The 18,750-nt window shown below is 37.2% G+C and overlaps 2 protein-coding genes across 2 annotated transcripts; one reads left to right on the forward strand and one right to left on the reverse strand.

Moving 5' to 3' along the window:
* Positions 1-7,156: 7,156 nt before the first annotated feature.
* LOC145496894 (QRFP-like peptide receptor) lies at positions 7,157-8,667 on the reverse strand. Its single transcript, XM_081476665.1, has one exon. The coding sequence runs from the start codon at positions 8,408-8,410 to the stop codon at positions 7,283-7,285; it is 1,128 nt and encodes a 375-aa protein (XP_081332791.1). The 5' UTR covers positions 8,411-8,667; the 3' UTR covers positions 7,157-7,282.
* A 4,933-nt stretch (positions 8,668-13,600) lies between these two features.
* On the forward strand, positions 13,601-17,654 carry LOC145497052 (substance-K receptor-like). Its single transcript, XM_081476844.1, has one exon. The coding sequence runs from the start codon at positions 13,881-13,883 to the stop codon at positions 15,027-15,029; it is 1,149 nt and encodes a 382-aa protein (XP_081332970.1). The 5' UTR covers positions 13,601-13,880; the 3' UTR covers positions 15,030-17,654.
* Positions 17,655-18,750: the final 1,096 nt, after the last annotated feature.

Consider the following 18,750-nt stretch of genomic DNA (forward strand, 5'->3'; position numbering starts at 1 on the left):
CTCGTTGATTGTGTCACTTTGCTTAGTACATGGGAAGTGGAGTCCCGGTTGGGGGAAGTGAGAGTGGGTACTCCCAGAAGAATTGTGTGGGGCGTGCGGCCCGCTTTCCAAAACCCTTGCCCTATTTTGTGCTCTAATCTCCCCAAGTACAATTTCAAGAATAAAATTAGCCAAAATGAAATATGTGCTGAGCTCATGTTCATGAAGGCAATACAAAACAGAGCATGGAGTAAAATGGCTATGTGAAAATTATTGCACAGAGCCGGTTTATTAAACTCGGAAAAAACCAAGTGAAAATATCAATACAAGTTATCATTAAATATGTATTGCCTGCGAAGGTGAGGGCAATGAAACCGCTACAACACTAATATCATCACTGTACTAGAAAGAGGCCGGAGTTGAGGAGGAGGCGGGTCGGTAGCAGGTTTGTGTGTCAACGAAATCACAAACACGACATCCATTATACGAAGATACGTGAATGCGACATTTGCCCACTTCATTGCAGATTCAAAACTCAAAAACATTATCCTCGGTACCAAGCTCCTAACCTCTCCTTGTGCAATGGGTAAAATCATTTTATTTGTGAGCAAATAATGTGTTTAAAGACCAAAATCTGCGATTTCCCCAACACTGGTTATGACCTGACCAAAAAATTCGATGCCCTAGTTCGGATCAAAACGACCATACCCTTTAAGCTGGACATACGGGAGTGCCTTTTGGAAAGTATTGCCCGTGCTAAACATTGGGAACACTTTCAGAAATATCTGAAAGTTTCTGCTTATTAACCAATCAAAGTATATGAAAATACACTAATTTTGTCGCAGTAACCAGAAAATAAGCGAATCATTCGAAAGCTTCAAAAGTATGTAAAAACGTTCCAGTCTCTCTTTTTTGAAGAGCTAAAAATACCATGGGTTCTCGCCTTCTAAATATAGCTTACAGCCTTCTGTCGTAGATGTACATGTTTCCTCAAACGTTTTTTATCAGACTGAATTATTTGGTGGCTAAATATTGACCTTTGTGTCGTTTTATGTGGTGTTTTGGTCAAACGCTTTTCTCCTAAAATTTCAGTTTCTTTGTGTGAAACTTTTTCATTTCAAGCGACGCGAAGAACTAATTGTAAAGGAGCTGTGATGCACCATCAATAATGCGGGGTAAGTGGCTTTTCATTATTTGATTATGCCTTGACAGCGAGAAATAGGATGTTTCAACGCTGAGTGCTGTAAGGTTTGCATTGTTTCGTTCCCTCTGATGTTGAGAATCGTGCTAGTGACTTTTTAGTATACCCCTATTAGAGGGATGTAATTTTATGCCAGCTAAAGATGTTTTGTTAATGTTTTTAAAGGGGTCTTATACTCTCAGATATCAATTTTTCTCCAGAAAACCATTTTTTTGCAACATGAAGATTCAACATCCCTGTCCATTTTTAAATCGTATTTTGAAACGATTTTCCTCTAATTACTCCTGAATTTACGTTTAAATTAAGAAATCTGAACACTTCTAGCTATATTTCAACATAGTAACACCCATAGCAACTATTGTTTACGGTCTAAAAGTACTCACAAAATGGATTCAATTCAGTACATATTTTAATGATACTTTACCCAAACGCTTTAAAGATGTGTAGTTATGAGAATTTTGCATCATGGTCCTGAACATTGTTTCTTCTACCATCTTATACGCTTCTTATACTTGGTTAACATTTCTATGACTGGTGTGTATTCGGGTGTTCAATGAAACATTCATGTAAAACCTTTAAATATACCCCTCCCTCTGCCCCTAACCCCCCCCCCCCCCCCGCCTAGGTCACAGGGCTAATTTGGCCTTATTTCTCAAAATGACCAAATAGACGGATCATCAATATCTCGCACACGATATCTCCACTGGGTTTTGACCGAATGTTGTCAAATTTTGAACATTGATGAAGGACCCAATTATCTAGGTCTTAAACCTCCAAAATTTGCAATTTATGAAATTTTTCCCGTTGTTTAGTTAACATAGCTAATATTAGTTAATATTAATATACTTTTTCAACATTTCACGAGAAAAACCCCCTCAAAACACTGTTTTCTGAGGTTTGTCTCCTGGGCAACTTGCTTATGGACAGGATCAACTTAATTCCATACTTCTCGAACCATTCATTATTACTTTCTCGTGTTTATAATGAACACCACTTTTTAACAGTAAGGAGCTAGTTATTCATTAACTATCGTGGCATGCGACCTGGAAAAGCTCATTTTTGAAGTCAGAGTGCAAAGTCCTTTAACGTGATACCGAAACTGTTCCACAGAGTTGTTTTGCAAAAAAAAAAAATTTTTTTTAGGTATAAGACCACCTTAAGACTCTGACCACCGGTAGGCCACAGGGTAGGCCACAGGGTTGGCCATCAGGCCTACACCATAGCCTAGGCCATGACCTACCCCACGTTTTGTCCACACACCCGTATTAACGGGGTAGCCGGTGATCAGACAAACCGTATTAAGACGGTAGGGTCAAATTTCACGACTGGCCTACATCTTGACAGATGTATCACAATTTCACTTCTAACAACTTCTAACAACGTTTCTTTAATAAACATCGGAATGTAGATATAATTAAAAAACGATGTTTCATGATTTAAGAAATCTCTTTTTTAACAACAACAACAAAAATGAACAAAAAAACGTACAATAATAACATTGGAACGAACATCATTGGTTTTAGTGGCTGTATAAAAGGGATAAAAGCTTAAAGGATTATACAGGTTGGGATTTCGGAATGTGGCCGTTGGCCGTATTGACGAGGCGGCTGCATTTACAGGGTTTTCCTATAAGAAAATGCATGGGTGTTTTCGCCGGGACAAAAAACGCTAGCCGTAATGACGAGGTGACCGTATTAACGAGTTTACCATAAGGCGGGGTTCTACCGCATTTTTTTTTTTGCTCGAAAAGCGTATGTACAGTAAGAAAAGGCTCTGCTTGCCGGTTGAATGTTCTCTGTTCTTGATCTTTAAAGGATCCCTGCCCTTGTGCACTGGCGGTCATTTCAATGTCGTTCCTGTTGTGCGACAGAAATGGCATACTATTCAAGGAAATTACTTGTTCGCGGTTACTTAAAATCTAATCCTCGTCTCTTTAAGAACTTCAATTCATATAATGTCTTCCTTCACGCATGACTTCTATAAAACAAGCGATAACCTCGCGCGCCAAAAAAGGACAAAAATATAAATAAACAAAAACTGGTAGCTACGATTTTTTCTTTTTGTTTTTCATTATATTTAACTCACATTTTTCATAAGTAAGTTTTGAATAATAAAAAACGACTAGCCTCTGATCCAACCATTGTTTTGGAAATTTGAATTTCCTTTAGACTTTAGGTAGAGTTGAACCTCGGACAAATAATTCACGATACCATAAGAATTAAAGTAGTGGCGTAATGGGTAAGGGGATTCATATCAGAGCGGGAGGCTGTAGTCTCGAGCCCTGGTAGGGAATGTCAAATAGCAATTCCAAAAGAAAAGTATGGGGAGTCTGTGCAGGTTAGGGATTAAACAATCACCCGGAGTGTGAAATAACTAACTAACCAACCAAATAACTAACTAACTAAGTAACTAACTAAGTAACTAAGTAACTAACTAAGTAACTAACTAAGTAACTAACTAACTAACTAACTAACTAACTAACTAACTAACTGACTGACTAAATATATAAATAAATATATAAATAAATAAATAAATAAATAAATAAATAAATATAAATAACGGCACTACCGGGAGACATCCGATATCTAGAACCGTCACACATCAGGATGCGTTAGTTCTTCGTGACGTTTTTAATCAATAAAAATAAATTTGAATTCAAATTAAGTGAATACTGGAAAAGTTTAATCGTGTACACTTGCCATTACTTTTGTCATTTTGCTCTTGATACTCACATATCCATCGCTACAGCTTGGACCTGCAGAAAGAATAATAATAATAATAATAATAATAATAATAATAATAATAATAATAATCATTAAAAGAAAAACCGTCAAGAATATACCAACGAGTACCTGTTGCTTTCTCCCTGTTAGATAAAATGAGCTTTCATGTGGATAGCATCACCTATCAAGAACATTTGCAGCAGCAGATTTCAACCGCTCACATGAAAATCGACTCAGAGTAACATGCTGTGGTTACAATGAAAACAATAAAGGATCCATCAAAATCTGCGTCTTGAAAAGTGCTGGAAACCGTTTTGAGAGTGATCAGCCACCTTGCCAGTCAACACGCCAATGATTAGAAATTTTCTTTACTTTTTAGAACCTTTATTTAAGAAATAGAAAACATGTACCGTGTTTCTATCAAGTTATAGTGTCTGTGAAGAGGATTTAGATAACGTTTTGAACGACTAGTAGATTTACACTACACAATTAGACTATTCGCTCTCGATTTCTATGCGTGATAGTTGACTCGGGCTGCGCCCTCTTAACTATCACGAGATAGAAACACGGAGGCAGCGTGACCGAGTGGTTAGGGCGCCGGACTTGAAATCCGGAGGTCGCGGGTTCAAGTCCCGCTCTGACCACTTAGCCGGAGTTGTTTCGCGGTAGACCCTAGTTCAACTCCTCGGCCATGCTTGTAAATAGCCAAGTGGTCTGCCTCCCGCCGGTTGGGATTTTTAAGCCTATTACGTTTAGTTGATATATTTGTTTCCTTCATTTAAAGTGGCATGCCTGTGAACTATCTAGGTGTAGCTAAGCGCATTGACCACTATAAACAACAACATTTGCCACGATTTTTAAACAATTAACGCGTGTATTTTCTTAGGGCTGTTTTCTACAAGGAAAGTATGGACACAGGGAAGAAGAATTCCTAAGCAGATGCTGTTGATGTGCACCATCCTTTTCCAGCCTAACAAGGTTTTTAAAATTACTTTAGATATATGTTTGGGCTTTTTAACCAGTTATCCAATGATCAAAGGAGCAAGAGTACAGCGTGCATCCAGAAGGGTAAGAAAAACGACTGATCAATCAGTTGAGCGCGGGAACCGGACGCGATAGAGCGACGGAAAGCGAGGCTAAACAAACATGTGTAAAAGTAGTGTTATTTTACCAAAGTAATCAAAATAGACAAATGGAATGGGTACTTGAGCAATTTTTACTTTAGAGTCGAAAGTAATTTGCATTTGCTTTTGTTCGACATTACTGCATTAAGTGATTGACTTTAAAACAAAAAAAAAAAGAAATTCATGCCACTTTGTCATCCAGATGGAATAATTGAACCAGAACCCATTAAAATTGTGACTCGCGCACTTCAAATATTCCTGTGATGCATTAGCTTCACGTATTTAATTTTCTTCAGGTTTTTTTGTTCGTTCAGTGGATTGTTTGTATCCTTTGTGACTGGTTGGTTTTTTTTTTTTTTTTTTCAGGTTTTGGTTGCATGACATTATATTAAAATATATATTGTGCCGGTGACTAACTGGTTTGCTGAATTTGTATGTAGTTCTCACAACAGTACATGTATGTAACCAACCACTGAAGACGCAACCCTCCTCCGCTATGTTGGACTCTCCTTTGTTCCCAGTTTCTTTGGTAAATCACAGCGAAAAAGAGAGTTTTACGCGAGAAAGTGCGCGGCATCACCATTCAGACCGCGCTTTGTACATTATCTACTTCATTATCACTGACTGCTTTGCATAGTTAATGGCCATCTGTTATGTCATCCAGTGGGCAACGCCTGCCACCTAGCAAACGTCACGATTTCTTTGTTAAGTTTTGCAATTTTGGTATGAGCCCCAAATTTTCATGAGCTTGCAACAGATTCTTATGAAATTCCGCGCATTTACTATATTCCGCGTTATCAATTGATCTGTGGAGGTGCTTTTATTTTGTGTATATGAAGAATACGGAAAATTGTTTATATTGCGCGTACCATCGTCAAAAAGGCCCTTCTTCAAAAGGTGAAAAGAGAAAAGTCTGACCTATTGAGCCGTACTCCGTTAAGATTTTTTCTTTTTGAATCGAGGTAGTAAATAGATCGTTATCGATAGAATAAACGTGGACATGTCAACATTAACATCAACATCGGGAAGCCACAACTGATATTGGAAAGTTGTAGATCGATATCACTGATACGAAGATGTCGAGAAGTGGAACTGAAATCGGAAGGAACGAGTGACATCGGAAAGCACGACTAACTTCGGAAAGTAGAACTCACATAAGATAGCAGAGCTAACATCAGAAAGCAAAACTTACTTCGTACACTTCGGTAAGCGCAGCTTATATCAGAAAGCACAACAAACATATGGGAAAGTACAACTATCAACAGAAAATACCACTGATCTTCAAAGCGCATGCATAGAATCTTTATCACTTGATAACTGTTATGTTTTTACATGTATAACAACATTGTGGCAATGCTGTAACGGCATTTGGCGCGTCCTTTTCAGTTTAATCAGGCTGGAATTGTGGACCAGCGATAAATTTTAAACGGCGCTTATTTTGGGATCGTAGGTTTAAATGATTAGGATTAAATAATTGCCGGTGCATGGGAAAACCTCAAACGCCAGGAGTGATTTCAAAAAAGCATTATGGATTTCAGTTTATGATAAACGATATTTCGATTAATGTTAGCATGATTAATACGAAATGCGTATTGTTAAAAGCAGAAGGATTATTTCTATCCTGGCTAAAACCATTTCGCGATCTTGTGGCTTTTCCTTCCTTTGCTAGTGTTGCCGCAATGTTTAGTGAAAGTAGTTGCCTCGCGAACTGGTTCGTGTTCAGTGATAATTATTTATAAAAACGTTTTCAGCTTGATTTATCAAAGGAGACTAGTTGTCTGCCAAAATAGACAAGTTCAAGAGGTGTCTGCCACTTCGACATCGTAGTTGGTCGGGTTTACGTTCATTTAGCCAACGATTTAATTCTCAAAAAACTGAACTATCTCTTAATGGCTTTTCCATTTCATTAAATTATGAATTAAGGTTTGGCTGTGTTTTACCACTAGGCGACAAGGTCAATTCGTCCGCGATTAAGCTGATTTAAAGTCAGTTTTATTCGATAAACAATTAGACAAGTTTTGCTAAACATTTTGAGAGGAAAAATAGGTTTATCTTGATATCATGAAAAAGTTACTGTTTTGCTTTATAGTATAAAATATGAAATAAAAGCAAGGACCGGTGAAGACAATCCTTAACGAAATATTCTGTTTATACAGAATATTTCCCACAGCCCGTTGGAGCTGGAAAAAACAATCTTCCATCAAATCTTATTGAAAGGTACTTTTATTTATATAAAAAAGAAGGTATTTGAACAGTCAACTTGGAATAGTTTGCCGCTCTTTCACTAGAGTTACAAGCTCTATCGAGCTGTTCTCCACTGAGTCCTTGTTCTTGACAATATGCAACAATCTTAAAATACTCAGCAAACCCTTGCGGTATTTATCATTCAAAATAAAATATATACATGGATTCACCGAAGCGTTTGAATACAAAATAAAATGAACTGCAAAACCAGCGTTGTCAATGCCACAGGGGAATTTTCCGGGATCCCACACAAAAAATATCAAAATAGCGTAAACATTGATTGGGATTAAGCAAACGATAAAAGCTATAAGAATTGCAATGATGATCCTCACAACTTTCGTATCCTCTCTTGACCTTCGTGATGTGACGAAGTTCGATGGCCCCTTACATCTTGCAATCCTGCTCCTCTTGAGATTCAGGATAATCGACGAATACAATATTATAACTACACATGTTGGAACAACGATTAGACAAAACAACAATATCAGATAGTAAGTTTCTTGAGATTTTCTATCGTCAAACTTGGGAGCCCAGGTTAGCGCGCAATAGGTTTTTGTATCGTCGGTGACTGTTCTAAAAATGTAGAAGTACACTGCGTGAAGACCCATCGAAGTGATCCATATTAGGGGAATGACGATTTTACAGAGTTTTCCGGGATTGAAAAGTTGTTTGCGTAACGGGTGCACAATTCCTCTGTGCCTATCAATGGCTATGACTACAAGACTTAGAATGGACACCGCAGTTGAGATGTCTTGAAAGAAGGACAAGCTTTTACAGAGAAGTGAGCCCAGTAAGTCGTGAAATAGCCATCTCCTAGGTCCAAGCAATACTTCTGTTATCCGCCGCGGTATGGCCAAGACTGTTACTAGTATATCTGAAACCGCCATATTGACAATGAGATAATTGGTAATGGTTTGCATTCGCTTGTTTCTTTTAACAATAACAACGAGCAAAATGTTGCCAAGGACTGAAAACAGCAGCAGGACACAGTAACAGAATATCTTCACTCCTCTAGTTAGGTCTGTTTCGCTTGGGTACGATTTACAACTGTAATCCTTGATCCGCGGTGTAGCGTTTGTACTGCTAAAACTCCATAGTGAACTATTTTGCATTGTGTATGAATCAGCAGTGATTTTCATGTACTTGTTTAACCCAAATAGATTGCCAACAATCAGCACGGCAGTGAGTTCTCCTTTTCCCAGCCACGCTCACCTTTTGCCATTTAGCTCATGATCAATTAAAACGAGATCACAACTCGGCTGACTTTGATGGATCGATCTCCAGCGAACAGCTTCAAGGAACCTGCTTCTAAGCGCGTTCGTTCTGGTTGACACTGAAATGCAACGCCGCTTGCGGTGTCGTTGCCGCACGATAAAACATCTGACTATTGTTGATATGTTTCATATGTGCTTGTTTATTCTCGGCTTACTTAAGACCAATAATTTCACTCAAGGGCGGAGAACTCAAAGCCACGGTGACAGTTGTTTTGCATTTGCAATATAACTTGTGGTTTACCTAAGGAAACTACTAATTTGCGAAACGTTTACATTAAATGTCAGTTCGTATTTTCAGTGATTGATGTATCTGAATTGTTGGCTTTTTTTTTTCTACCATGAATAATTCACGTGTAATTTTGCAATTTTAGCAAAGATACCATCGCTTTATTCTAATTAGTTTTTTTTTTCGTTTATGCTGCCGGGGATTTTTAAAAAGCTTTTAATTTTAAATTAAAATTCATTCATGCATTCTAACTTTCGTACTTCAGAATACCGGACCAGAGAGATTGTTCCTGTACTGTGTTCCGTGTTGAAAAAACCAAAAGCAAAATGGCACATGTTGTTTGATCGAAATCCCTGAAAGTAAGGAAGCCATGTTCTTGTTTTTCAGTGTAAAATAATATTTTATTTCTAGTCAAGTAATAATATACCAAGAAAATAACAAAATGTATTCGGCAAATTCCATAATTATAGCGGAAGCAATATTGTTTCATGCTAATGGCTAAACATGTCCCTTCTGTGTTTCTTATCTTTCTGTCACTACTCCTAATATCCACCTGTGAAATTTACTTATCATCCTCATGAGCCCACGTTGAATACAAAGCGGTAAATAACACGCGAGCCGCGTCACGGTAGCACCCCGTTTGTGATTTGATGTGAACCTTTTATTTTGATCTAAAAGAAGTGATGATATGAAAAGGTGGCAAAATTTGCGTCGTGGTGTTCGCTGTATGAGTCGCGAGGAATTTCATTTACATTTGAGAAGAGAGAAGAATGATGTCCCAGATAACAAACAAACAAACAAACAAACAAACAATCATCATCATCATCGTCGACGTCGAAGCCGTCGTCGTCGTCATTATCATTATCATCATAGTATATTAGTATTTAATTGCAGTATTGTACCATATTGTCTTCGAAAAGCCCCCATGGGGAAAGATAATAAAGGATGTATGTATGTATGTATGCATCTTCATCATAAACTTTATTTACCCTCAAATTTACAGGATAGCATTGCTGTTAATTTCTTCGACCTTTTCTTCTTCGACCTTCCTCGTTAGGAATGAGAAATAATGAAAAAAAATTGGAACAAAGAAGTTAAATCTATGCAATATCACAGGACATAATTAATTTGCGGAAGGTGTTAAAATTTGTAACAGTAGGATATTGATTTGGAAGTGCATTCCAGGATTTGCAATTGGCCGCCTAGTAACTAAAAGAATTAAGGCCATAAGTTGTTGTACTTATTTTAGGTAGGGTAAGATATCAGTTCCTCTTAAGGAATAAGTGCTCGATCGCAGACTAAACAAATCTTTAAGTATTCAGGAGATTTACGGTATGTACAAAAGTGAAGGCATTTAAAAACAGAGAGAATCATATTTTGCATGTACCGGTTTGCCAAGATTGATAAACTAAATCTGATTTTGTATTGATTAAAAGGAACATTGCCTAGCTATAAAACAGACGAAGAGAAATCGAGCTGTCTGAACTATGAAAAGCAACTGGGTAAACTTGAATCACAGCCGTGCGACGATGGTGAATTCGTCGAGTTTAAGCAGTCTGCAAGGACTGCTCTTGAAACGAAATTTAAGATGATTTCCGCAGAACATTCGAGGAATAATGGCAAAAATGAAGTTACCAAAAAAGCCTAACAGCATGGTAATATTTTGAATACAGTTAAGAGGAACTTATCAAGACTTTAGCTCTCAAGGTGACCCCGCGAGGGAAAAATGAACTTGAAGTTATCCATATTTCAATTAAAACAGACGTTTCGCGTTGGTTAAAAACCCAATAACACACGCTCTAAGCGTTCTTACGAGGTTTGACATTAACTTTCTCGAGAATGCTTGAGAATTTAATCGCGGGGTCACTTACATAAATGAACTGACGTAAGCTGTTCAAATAGTATTCCAAAAGTTACCATGCTATGAGTAGATTTTTAGTAAATAATATTTGCACTTATTGCTCGGACTTTGAGCGGAAACCGTCTTAAACTAATCATACGGATCTTCCATAGGTTCTGACGGTAACCACTGTCAAATTCCTCTTTGAAGTCGATGAAGTTAGTTGATAAACAAGGAGAGATTACAATCGATGCACTGCTCAATATGCAAATGATGTACTGAAGAGCAAAATTCTGATTTATGTAGCCTCGATCTTTCAGAAATGCCGCCTGTCCCTGCCGATCGATTTTGAGGAGGAATCTGCAGAAGACCTTGCTAAGAATGGACAAAAGTGAAATGCTTCGCCAGTTGTTAAATTTGCTGAGGTCACCCTTCTTCGGAAGTTTCAATATCAGGCTCCTGCCCCAGTCCATAGGAATGACTTCGTATTCCCAGATCTAAACAAGGAGATTGGTCAGCACCATAGAGGGTGAGGTCCGTAATTTCGCCAGGAGCGAATCGATTGCCGATAATTCGAATGACATGATCACGAGAGCCGGTAAGTGCAATTATCTTGAAAGCGTGCTTATTCTATAAGAAACACTGTAAGACGATAGCACAACATGTTTCTGTGATGGACTAATTCGTACCGTTCGGAAAGAAAATAGACTACGAATAGTCCCTCTTTCGCTTAGTCCGTCGTGCGTGACGCGAAAGAAAACCACGAGAAAAAAAATGACCGCGCGAAATCCTGGGGGCTTCTCGCCTCCAGGATTTCGCGCGGCCATTTTTGTCTCGCGGTTTTCTTCCATGTCACGCACGACGGACTAAGCGAAAGAGGGACTACTCGTAGTCTACTAGGAAGAAAAGGACTTCATGTTTATTTAACAATATTTGGGTCAAATTTGGGTGGTGTTTTAACACAACTCAAAAGTTGTTTCGAATAAAATTACGCAATCTATATAATCTTATTCCATCGTGTAGCATTTCTCAAAATCTCCCAAGTCTTTGTGACGTGTGTTAAGTCAATTAAAGCAGATTTTCTTTCGTGATCAAAATTTGGACGTGCGCTTATTGGAAATCGAATTATTGACCCCAAAAATGTCTCATCAAAAAAGACGGGAAAGAGCTGTCAATTTGTGGCACAGCGCAGCTTGTCATAGGAAAAATGAATTTGTCCTGTTAATCTTCGTTCTTCCGACGTATGGTTTTATTTTCTCTATCAAAATACAGTTTGCCTTTGAAATATGTTGATTAAATCACACGTGATAGATCTTTTGTAGGAAACCTGCTCAGCTTAATCATCAGCATTTGTCAATGATAGCACTGTAATCCTATTTTGATTTTATAATCTTTTTTGGATTATCATCTTTTGTTTCCTTTTCTGTTCTTTTTCAACTACTATTGTATTTATTTTTTTAAAAATTCAAAGATTTAAGCACTGTTGTTACACCCAAAAAACCAAGATGCAAACAAACAGTTAAGTGAATGATAAATACAAAAAAGAAAATGAAAAGTAATTTAACCGTATAGTTAATGACACGACCAAATTTACATTTAGCGTTTTTTTCTGGAAGGAAAAAAAAAATCTGTTTGACAGACCAGTTCGCCTGGCATCATTGCTTAGCAAGTCTTATTTTTCCTGGAGATTAGTACGAGTGGGTGAAATGACTGTCAGATTGTCAACAGCGTGGAGATGCTCCAGGTAAGGGAAAAATATTTTTGTTAATTCTGTCAGAGCTAATCTAATATATTTAGAATAATGACAAATTGCAGAATATTGGAAAACCCGTCTAAACAACCTTGACTTTTTACCAATTCAAAATGTCAGGCAATATCATTTCCATGATGTGGCGAAGTATGAAAAACTTTAACCGAAGGAAAGTATAAATATTAAGGAGTTTAAGCCAAAATGAGGAATATATCTGCCTGTCATTAGATGAGTTGTTACCATGGTAACGGCCTTAATCCAAAAATTGACAACCGAAACATAAGCCTTATTTTAACAGTACCCATACTGGTAAATCTCTACAGGGAAAACTTTAAGAGAAATTAACTAAGTTTCCGTTTCTAACTCGCGCTCTATATAGGGAGGGTGTTCGTAATTACTCTAGGGAGCCACCTTAAGACCTGAATAAATTTAATCCTCGATATACATGATTACTTCTTCTCTTTCTTCTCGACAGCTTGTTAAGCGAGAATGAAAAGGTTAATTTTATTCTCCTTGCCGAAAAGTCCTTCAGCAAGTTTCGGAAAAGGGACGCACACGCAGTGTCGAGAAACCCGAAAAGTACAAATATTGCAGCTGCGATGTAAATTGATAGCAACCATTTCTTGGCGATTGTAATTTGAGATGGTTACTTTAAAGCTTTAATCTACGTTTTTCGCATCTACGTAGTTCATTGTACAATTTTCTAGTCGCTGTTTTAATTCCTCGACAATTGTCTCGTCATTTTTATCTTAACCCAAACAAGCACGCTAACCTAGCCAGCGAGGCACAGAGGATATAACAATAGTTAAGTCGGTAATGGAGTAAACAGGAGGCGGTATTGCACATGCGTTGCAATTCATGATATATCGGCAGTCCTTCTTATGTCAAATCTACATAATATTAAGTCAAAACTGAATTATATCTTAGGGATAAAATAATCAATGCATTCTTCAAATAAAAAGAAACACGTTATTAGCCCGCCGTAACTCTTCCGCTCAAAATTTTAATTCGTCTTTTAGGATGAATATTGCTTATTAAAGGCCACGCCACGATTTTCCATCATTTTTTACCTGAAGAGGTTTTTCCTGAAGAGATTTTTAAATTTGAATTAAATTTTAGAATTCTGAATTAAATTTTTAAATTTAAAATTAAAAATTCTCGGCTACTCTCCAAGTAATATTTATCTCTAGGTTCCACGGTTTGTCAGCTATTTTGTGTGTTTGTGTTCTTGGCTCCGATGATTGACACAACTAAACAAACTAAAATAACAAAAAAGCAAACAAAGCACAAAACAAAAGGCTGGACAATTTGCCAATGTTATGACGCAAGTCATAATCAGTAGAGGAAAGAGGAGTCAGGGTTAGACGTCATATATAGTTCAGCTTGAAGCACTGAAGTTTCACTCACCATATTCTCGAATATTTGGGGCCCTACCAAAGCACTGAACATTGGTGAGGTATTTGTGTGTTACTTCCTGCTTGCATTTTCATAATACTGTTCGGTTCTAATTCAACAACTCATGGATATCACAACACAGCTGACCAACCAGTCACCAACAACGAGTGGCTCGATTTGGAGTTTGAACAGCATGACAATTCTAGACGAATACAGCTGCGAACCGTTCCAAAGCGAGACCAGTGTAAGCAAAGAAGTTAAAATATTCTTTTACTGTGCCCTGCTGCTGTTTTCAGTCCTTGGGAACTCTTTGCTCATTGCTATCATTACGAGGAGCAGGGGAATGAAAACCATTACCAATTATCTCATCGCCAATATGGCAGTTTCAGATATTCTAATAACAGTGTTGGCTGTACCGAGGCAGATAACAGAAATATTGCTTGGACCTCGCAGATGGTTAATTGACGGGCTGTTGGGTTCAGTTCTCTGTAAAAGTGCTCACTTTTTTCAAGACATCACAATTGGCGTCTCAATTCTGAGTCTTTTAGCTATAGCTATCGACAGGTATAGAGGAATCGTGTTTCCTCTACGTAAACAGTTTAGGAAGCCGGCTAAACTCTGTAAAATCATCGTACCGGCAATATGGCTCATATCGATGGGTCTACAAGCAATTTACTTCTACATTTTTAGGATAGTGACGGTTGATAGCAAAACATACTGCGCAATAAGCTGGGCTCCCAAATTCGATCAAAAGAAATCCCAGGAGGCGCAGTTTATTGTAATATTCGTCTGTCTGATGGCTATCCCAACATGTGCAGTTACATTTCTATATTCTGCCGTTATTCTGAATTTGAACAGAAGTAGACATACGAGAGGCCAGGGCCATTCACGATACATGATGTCTGAGAGATTAAGAGAAGACAAGAAAGTGGTAAGAATCATCATTGCAATACTCGTGGCTTTCATCGTCTGTGTAATGCCCATCAACGTCTACGCCATTCTGTTTTATTTCGTCTGGGATTGGAAAATGCCTTGCGGTATGGAGAACTTTGGGTTTTCTGCGTTTTTTATTTTGTACTCCAACGCGTCGATAAATCCATGTATTTATTTTATTTTGAATGATAAGTACCGCCAAGGTTTCCTAAAAATTTTAAAGGCGTTTCCTTGTGTCAGGAAGAAGGCGGCTAAATCAACAAAAACTTTCGTATTAGCGCGACTCAAAAGTTCGTCAACCTTCAGCGGGTTTAACAGTCAGTCTTCTTACGCGTTTTGAAGGAAGCTTTCATTGCTAAAAACTACTGTATAAGATGTGTATATGATTTAACTTGGTCAGGAAGAAGAATAATTTTATTTTGCACTCCAACGCCTCGATTAATACATGTGTTTATTTTATCTTGAATGATAAGTACCGCCAAGGTTCCAAAACATTTTAAAGATGTTTCCTTTTGTCAGGAAGAAGGCGGCTAAATCAACAGAAACTTTCGCATCAGTGCGACTAAAAATCTCTTCAGCCTCCGCGGGTTAAGCAGTCAGTCTTATTACGCGTTTTGAAGAAGCTTTCATTGCTAAATACTACTGTATAAGATGTGTATATGATTTAACTTTTGTCAGAAAGAAGGCGGCAAAATCAATAGAAACTTTGTTTTTAGTGAGGCTAAAGTACTCTTCAGCCACCAGCGGGTTTAGCAGTCAGTCTTCTGATGCGATTCGAAGAAATCTCTCATCGGTTAAAACTATTGTATAAGATATACAGATGATTTAAGTTTTTGTCCTTGAAAACTTTGATTTTGGAACATATTTTACATCGCCGATCGCCAGAGGGAAGACTACTCGAAACCCGTGAGGCATGAAACATGAGCAAAGTTTTTTTGTTATGAGTATCTGACAAGAAATATTCTACTGTATCGTTCTTTTAGCACGTTCATGCAATATGGCACGCTCTTAATTAAAAATACAATTCTTAAACTGTTACTGAATATTCAAGTTATCTATACATGTATATGGATATTATTCTCAGGATACAAAAAACACAGCGATGTCGATCTGTGGAAAATCACACTTGTATGCTATGAAAGAATGATGAAGAAAATGTTCACTAGTGATCAAAAATGTCACCGGAAACCGGGAATCTTTGTACCACTCCATGAAAAATGTATGTGAAGTAAGATATTAATTGCAATATCATATATGCGTCAATTACATACATGTATGCACTCTGTTTACGGATAACGTCTCTTGGTATAACAATAAAGGTAAGATGATTTGAGGTCCATTTTTTGCCTCTGGATAATAGCAGTCTTAGATCAAATGCGTTAACAGCTGCATGAGTGTTTTAAGTTGCAGCTGAGCCACTGAAGATGTATGTTCAATTCGTTTCTTTTGTGGTCTACAGACTTATATGTATATAAATTTCGGTGGTAGCATAAGGCGATTGGATATACCATGTTTTCTACAAACGTCATTCATCACTCAAGCTTTCATTTCTCTTAGTAAAACTGTTTACACAACTCAAAAAAAAAAAAAATCATCACGGATTTTCTGCAGCTCAGCCCTGGCTTCTTTGTTTTACAGTATTGTTACGCAAATCTGGAATTATATCTGAAAGATATGCGGTTAATAAGAAGCCTACTTAAACTGGTAATTTAAATTCTCCTTCTGATATCCTTCGGTGTTTTTCGATATCCCCGGCTTTATCGCCAGTTGGAACAATATTGAAGCAAATTTAAATGGTCAGTACATGTTTCTACAAATTCGGTAGAAAGAAGATAGGAAACAGTGTTTAGGTTTTACCAGTCTAAGTTGGTTTGGTATCAGTATCAACTGGAAACCAGGCTGAGGTCTTCGCGTAACTTTGGAAGAAATTGTATAGATCAGTATTATAAAATACTTGCCAAAAGCAGGAAAGTTTTAATCATGAAATATAAAGTCAGTTTTTAATAACCTACACGGTCCCTGCCAAGAGTCAACAGTTCCGCAATGCTTACTGAATGCATGTTACGGTTTTTCTTTGATGTCTTTCATTTTGCTGTCAGTTTTAGTTAGAATTCAGGTCCCTACTGAACCGGATATAATATAAATGAGCTTTTCCTTTTTCAGATAACGGTAATTCTAGTATACCGTGTAGGAGATAAAGTGGGCACTCGGAGAGATAACGGAAATAAATAAAATTGAAAATGATTTTAAATGCAATGGGTGAGATGCCCCCCGACGTTTCCAAAAAGAGGGATCCCAAAGTGGCCTATCTATCATATTACTTCAATGTAGATTCACCTTTTACGGCTGAGGGTGAAATCACCAACATTTGTCAACTACAAGGTAGTTCAGTTTAGCTATACCACACTTGACCCATGACAATCTGCTGAAAGATATTGGCTCTGAATTCTGCGTTTGTCAGATGGCATTAAAAATCTTCTTGTTAACGGTTTCTTGTGGTTATTTATATAAGTATTGATTTCAGTATTTGCCAGTATTGGTGCATGTTCCACTGGGCAGGTGCTGCCAAAAAAAAAAAAAGTGATCATTTATTTTACAACGCACATGCACACTCTGCCGTTAAGTATAGAGATTTTCTTCCACGGGTCAACGTTTTCACGATGATAACACTTATAAATGAGCAGCTCATAAGAAAAAAAAAAAAAAAAAGATAAATACTTATATTAATTTAAAACAGCCCTGTGCATCGATTCTTGTATTGGGTTTTCATTTAAAAGGTTTTGGCGTATTTTAAATCGATGTTGCTCTGTCAACAATTACTCCTCTTTAAATAAATGCTAAAAGCCAAGAAAATCAAGTCAAGGTATATTATTCTACAACTAAGCAAAGGCTTCGTTCTTTACATGAGTAACTCACCACTGACAAAATCACATATCATATTCTCAATCGCCTTACTCTAATTTTAAAAGACAAATATCGCTAATTTATTCCAAATGCAATTTAGTTATTTATCATAATATCAAAAAGCTCTTTTCAGAACTTAACTGCCAAACATGAGTGTGATTTAAATATATTCCCGATAGCGAAAATAGCAAAACACCTTTGCGGTTTTAAAGTCTACGCACGTATACAAATACATAACGTCCTGCCATTACTATAAGGAGTGGCACGTTTTCTAGTTATAGACCCATATGCCCTCATAAAATTTACATGAACATCAGTTCAGCAGCTATACACGGTAATGGTCCAGAGAAAATATTACAACACTTTTGTTTAACATTACTTATTGACCAAATTTTTTCATCATGAATATTTTTTCAAACATTTGATGGCAAAAGCAAAACTGAGACACTCAAATAAAGGCCAGTACTTTAACTGATCAAGCTGTTGCTGAAAATAAGAATTATGAAGACCTCATGTGTGTATAAATTAAAGCCTCAGTGAAACACCGAGAAAATGGCTGACAGTTTCGCTGTTAATAATTTTGAAAATCCTAAAATTTGTTTCTTTTAGCTGAAGATCTGGAACGGCATAAATCAAAGCGGCTTATAAAAATCATAGAAAATTAGATGTAATTCCATAGAACATGCAGCTCAATTTGTTGTTGTGTTAATTGGCGAAGGCTGGTTTTGACATGCGAATGAGAACATTAGCACAAGCAATATACGCAAAGACAGTAAAGTGCTAAAGGTAGCGCCTTTTTCACCTACTTTTAGGACATGCCCCCAACAACTAAGATGGAAATAGCTCTAATGCATTTAAAATGGCTCATTTTATACTGCGCAGCGCAATTTCTCTTCCCAAAATACATGTAGAAGACAAATTTTAATTTTCCTTTTTGAGATTAAAACGCACAAAAGCCGAAAGTCAAAAAGCAAAGTGTGCTAAATGGAAAAGACCGGGAGATTTTATGAGAACAGTTTGATTGGCTTTATGATAATTGCACCCTTCCGTCAATACCTTTGATGTGAATTCACCAAACATTGTTTATCAGGCAATAATTATTCTCCACAATATTTGAATGACAAAATGTTGTGGACATAGAGATCACCGCACGATGC

Source organism: Orbicella franksi, chromosome 9, assembly GCF_964199315.1.
Source record: "Orbicella franksi chromosome 9, jaOrbFran1.1, whole genome shotgun sequence".
NCBI lineage: Eukaryota > Metazoa > Cnidaria > Anthozoa > Scleractinia > Merulinidae > Orbicella > Orbicella franksi.

Coding starts and splice junctions, on each gene's coding strand:
- LOC145496894 (XM_081476665.1), bottom strand. CDS start 8,410: ATGAAAATCACTGCTGATTCATACACAATGCAAAATAGTTCACTATGG.
- LOC145497052 (XM_081476844.1), top strand. CDS start 13,881: ATGGATATCACAACACAGCTGACCAACCAGTCACCAACAACGAGTGGC.